At 43.3% G+C, this 4,808-nt stretch overlaps 1 protein-coding gene across 3 annotated transcripts in view; it reads right to left on the bottom strand.

Moving 5' to 3' along the window:
* Positions 1–2,753: 2,753 nt before the first annotated feature.
* Tmem69 (transmembrane protein 69) overlaps positions 2,754–4,808 on the bottom strand; it is a 10,128-nt gene continuing 8,073 nt past the window's right edge. For all 3 annotated transcript variants that reach the window (XM_013016826.1, XM_013016827.1, XM_013016828.1), the window contains one exon: positions 2,754–3,667. In XM_013016826.1, coding sequence (XP_012872280.1) covers positions 2,966–3,667 — 702 coding nt within the window. In that variant the 3' untranslated portion in view covers positions 2,754–2,965. The remainder of the gene's footprint in view (positions 3,668–4,808) is intronic.

The raw sequence follows: 4,808 nt of genomic DNA, 5'->3' as shown, positions 1-4,808 counted from the left end.
TTTTTTTTTTTTCCTGCTTATGTGGTGCTGAGGAATTTAACCCAGGGCCTCATGCATGCAAGGCAAGCACTCTACCACTGAGCCACCTTCCCAGCTCTGTGCCTGAGCTTTTTGCTCAAGGCTAGTGCTCTACCACTTTGACCCACAGTTTAATTTTTTTTTTGGTGGTTAATTAGATAAGTCATACATGATCCTCAGATCTCAGCCTCCTGAGTAGCTAGGATTACAGGCGTGAGCCATCAGTACCCAGCAAAGTGTTGACAATTTTTTGAGTGCAATGGGGGAAGCATGTCTTCTGTGCCTCACCCATCATGTTCACATGGCATTCTTCCTGTTTGTCTTGTCTCCCATCTTCCCTTTTAGAATGCAAGTCATGTCATGTTAAAGCCATCACAATCATTTCACCTTAACCTTATTATCTACATAAAGGCCCAATCTCTGAAAAAGATAGTATGGTGAGGAATTGGAGTTGGGACTTCAACAATCCAACAGAAGTGTAAGAAAGTAAACAACTTAATGCTCCTCCAGCACATCTCCCTTGAACTCAGGTCATTATCCCTGAGCAGTTTTGCTCAAGGCTAGGGCTCTATCCCTTTGAGCCACAGCTCTGCTGTTTTCTGGTGGTTAATTGGAGATAGAGTTTCATTTTCCTGTCTGGGCTGGCTTTGAACCACAATCCTCATATGTCAGCTTCCTGAATAGATAGAATTATGAGGACAAGCTACCAGCACCCAGCTTCTTTTAAATATTTTTGACCAGTTTGTTTTACTGTTGAGTGTTAAGACACTAAGTTGTTTCTAAGCCATACTAAATATCTTGATAAAACCTAGAAAATGTATCTAATTGTTCCTGTGAGACTTACTCCTTTACTTTCCGATCTACAGATTCCTTCATCTCCTAAAACTAGTTTATACCTGGTAAAATAAACTTGATATACAATTCCAAGGGGAACTGTATGAAAACACATTGGAACCATTTTTGTTTCAGGATATGAGGTATTTCTCATGAAGTAGAACAATTCTTTCTGTGAAATGTGTACATTCTTTTTTGGTCAGTTGTAGGGACTGAACTCGGCCTGGGTGCTGTCCCTCAGCTCTTCACCTCAATGCTAGCACTCTATCATTTGAGCCACAGCACCACTTGTGTTTTTCCTGCTTATATGGTGCTGAGGAATCAAACCCAGGGCCTCATGCATGCAAGGCAAGCATTCTACCACTGAGCCAGCCATCTTCCCATTCCGTGTGTTTTGTTTTTTTGGGGGGGGTTGGTCATGGGGCTTGAACCCTGGGCCTGGGCACTGTCCCTGAGCAATTCAGCTCAAGGCTAGCGCTCTACCATTTGAGCCATAGTGCCACTGCCAGTCTTCTGAGTGGTTTTTTGGAAATAAGAGTCTCATGGACTTTCCTGCCCAGGCTGGCTTTGAACTGAAATCCTTAGTCTCAGCCTCCTGAGTAGCTAGGATTAAAGGCGTGAGCCATCAGCACCAGGCATGTGTGCATTCTTTTTTTAATGATCATAAGACCTTAATAGGGCCAGGCTCCTGTGGCTCATGCCTATAATCCTAGCTACTTACAAGGCCGAGATCTGAGGATCATGGTTCAAAGCCAGCCCAAGCAGGTACCTCCGTGAAACTATCTGCAGTAAACTACTCAGAAAACCAGAAGTGGTGCAGTGGCTCAAGTGGTTGAACGCTAGCCTTGAGCTGAAGAGCTGAGGGATAGCACCCAGGCTCCAGAGTTCAAGTTCCATGACCCACCTCCCCCCAAAAAAGACTCTAATAGGTTTTTTTTTTAACTTTTATTTTACATTTTTCAAGACAAAACACTGAAATGTTTAAGTGAATGATTATTCAATTCATAAAAAGGCTGAATGTAAACTACTGACATGACAAAGACTTGGAGATCTTCTAATCACCATGAAACTTTAATTATTTTTTGTTGTTGTTGGTCATGGGGCTTGAACTCTGGGCCTGGACACTGTCCCTCAGCTCTTCAGCTCAAGGCTAGCGCCTTACCACTTGAGCCACTGCGCCACTTCTAGTGGTTTATTGGAGATAAGAGTCTCACAGACTTTCCTGCCCAGGTTGGCTTTGAACGGTGATCCTCTGATCTCAGCCTCCTGAGTAGCTATACAGACGAAAAGGTTGTTTTTTATTTATTTTTTTTTAACTGTATTTTTTTTGTCTTTTCTTTTTTGGTACTGGGGATCAAACCCAGGACGTTGCACTTGCTAGGCAAGTGCTTTGCCACTGAGCTACATCCCAGCCCGAAATTTAAATTTTTTATTGGTGGTCAAGGCTTGAATTTGGGGCCTGGGTGCTGTCCCTGAGCCGTCAGCTCAAGGCCAGCGCTCTACCACTTGAATCACACGCCCACTTCCGGCTTTTTATGTGTATGTGGAGCTGAGGAACTGAACCCAGGGCCTCATGCATGAGAGGCAAGCACTCTACCACTGAACCACCTTCCCAGCCTCCCCACCCCCCTTTTTTTAAAAGAAATGAAAAGCCTAGCCAGGCTCCAGTGGCTCATGCCTATAATCTTAGCTCTCAAGAGACTAAGATCTAAGGATTGCAGGGGGCTGAGATAATGAGGATCACGGTTCAAAGCCAGCCTAGGCAGGAAAGTATGTGAGACTCTTATCTCCAATTAGCCACCAGAAAAACAGAAGTGGTGCTGTGGCTCAAAATGGTAGAGTGCTAGCTTTGAGCAAAAGAGCTCAGGCACAGCGCCTTCACTAACAAAGGGGAAAAAAAGGCTCAGGGACAGTGGCTTGGACCTGAGTTGAAGCTCCAAGACAGACAAAAAAAATCAAAAATAAAAGAGATGAAAAACCTGAGACAAATAAATTAGTTTTGCTAAGGGGGAAAAAAAAAAAGAGCCGAACAGGGGAGTTAGAAGGTGATGATAAACTGAAACTTTACAAGTCTAGTAGCCAACAGGCTGTTATCAACAAAGTAATTTTACATTTATTCTACTTGATGATGACTCTTGTGTCCTTTCTCTGGATAAATATTCTGAACCACTAAAGTGACTGCAAATGAAAAAGATGCCACTAAAGTGGTTACTATCCTCCAGCCTTTGAACCAGTTGGGATACTGTGGCAAGAGAAAAACTTCAACATGTAATGCTATCCCCAAACCTACTACAACTGTGACTACGGCCTCAGTGAGTCCTTCACAGAGGAAAGCAAACCATGAAAACACAACAGGAGCTATACTGTTAGCTAAATTAAGGTAGTCTAGTTTGGCTGGACTACCTTCTGGTAGAGCAAAGCCCCATCTGACTCCTCCTAAGAAAGATAAGAAACTGGCTCCATAAGCCATCTGAGAAAAAGCTAATCCAGGGATATAGGTCTTTGCCATGACCATGAACACTGGTGGAGCAACCAAAGGGATTAGCCCTGCCAGAGTTAGATATAATGCTGGCTTTGGGCTATCGAGCAGGTAAGTGATAGTGCTTGGTGGCCTGGCAACTGTTTGCTTTTCCTTCTTCTTAAAGCAGCATGGTGATGTATGATAGCATTGTGTCTTGTTCAAACATACTGGAAATGATTGGAAAAGTTGAGGCTTTGGACACAAAGGAGAAAACTTCTGCTGAAGAGCTGTCTTGAAATAAAGGGCATCCATTTTGCTGGCTCCCAGTCTCACTGTGAAAGGACACTTCAGCATCTATAAATAAAATAGGACCAGAAGACAAAACTAAAAACAGAATTCACCACCAGATTTCTTGGTTAATTCCACTCTGAAACAAAGACAAAAAAGCAAAAACAAAACAAAAAAAACAAAAAACAAAAAAAACTATCTGTTAAAATATCAAATTTTACAACCAGGTTGTAAGACTACAGACTTAGCTTATTGTTGGTATCAATGGTAATATATTTCATAATACAATATGTAGTTATTTCCTAATACATAATATACAACTGCTATGTCAACTGAAATATTTAGAAATGAAATAAAGCAGCACTAAGAGCTAAGAATGCTATTTTAAGTTGAGAAAGGAAAATCTAAGCTGGGCATTAGGCTCGTGCCTGTACTCCTAGCTACTCAGGAAGCTGAACTCTGAGGATCATGATTCAAATTCAGTCCAACTAACAACTAAAAAGCCACAAGTGGAGCTGTGACCTAAGTGGTCGGGTTTTAGCCTTCAGCAGAAAGGCTCAGGGACAGTACCCAGGTCCTGAGTTCAAGCCCACGACCAGCACATACACAAAAAGAAACATGTACCAATTTAGTGCGTTTGTTAGCTAGGCGCTGGTGGCTCACTCCTTTAATCCTAGCTACTCTGGAGGCTCAGATCTGATGATTCTGGTTCAAAACCAGCATGTGCAGGAAGTCTAAGATTCTGATCTACAATTAACCTCCAGAAAACCGGAAGTGGTGCTGTGGTTCAAGTGGTAGAGTGCTTGCCTTGAGCTGAAGAGCTCAGGGACAGTGCCCAAGCCCAGAGTTCAAGCTTCATGACTGAAACCAAAATATTTAGTATGTGTATGTGAGCACAAGCATGGGCACTGCACCTGGGCTTGAACTCAGGGCCCAGGTATGGTGCCTGATCCTTTTTGTTTGTTTTGGCTACAACTCACCAAGAGATGTTTTGATTAATTGGAGATAAGAGTCTCAATTGAGCTGGGCGCTGGTGGCTCACGCCTGTAATCCTAGCTACTCAGGAGGCTGAGATCTGAGGATCGCGGTTCAAAGTCAGCCCGGGCAGGAGAGACCCTGAGACTCCTATCTCCAATAAACCACCAGAAAACCGGAAGTGGCGCTGTAGCTCAAGTGGTAGAGCGCTCGCCTTGAGCTGAAGAGCTAA

The sequence above is a fragment of the Dipodomys ordii genome, unplaced genomic scaffold (genome assembly GCF_000151885.1).
Source record: "Dipodomys ordii isolate 6190 unplaced genomic scaffold, Dord_2.0 Scaffold33, whole genome shotgun sequence".
Lineage (NCBI taxonomy): Eukaryota > Metazoa > Chordata > Mammalia > Rodentia > Heteromyidae > Dipodomys > Dipodomys ordii.
Note: the sequence above shows the minus strand (reverse complement) of the source record. Positions and strands in the feature narration are given on the sequence as shown.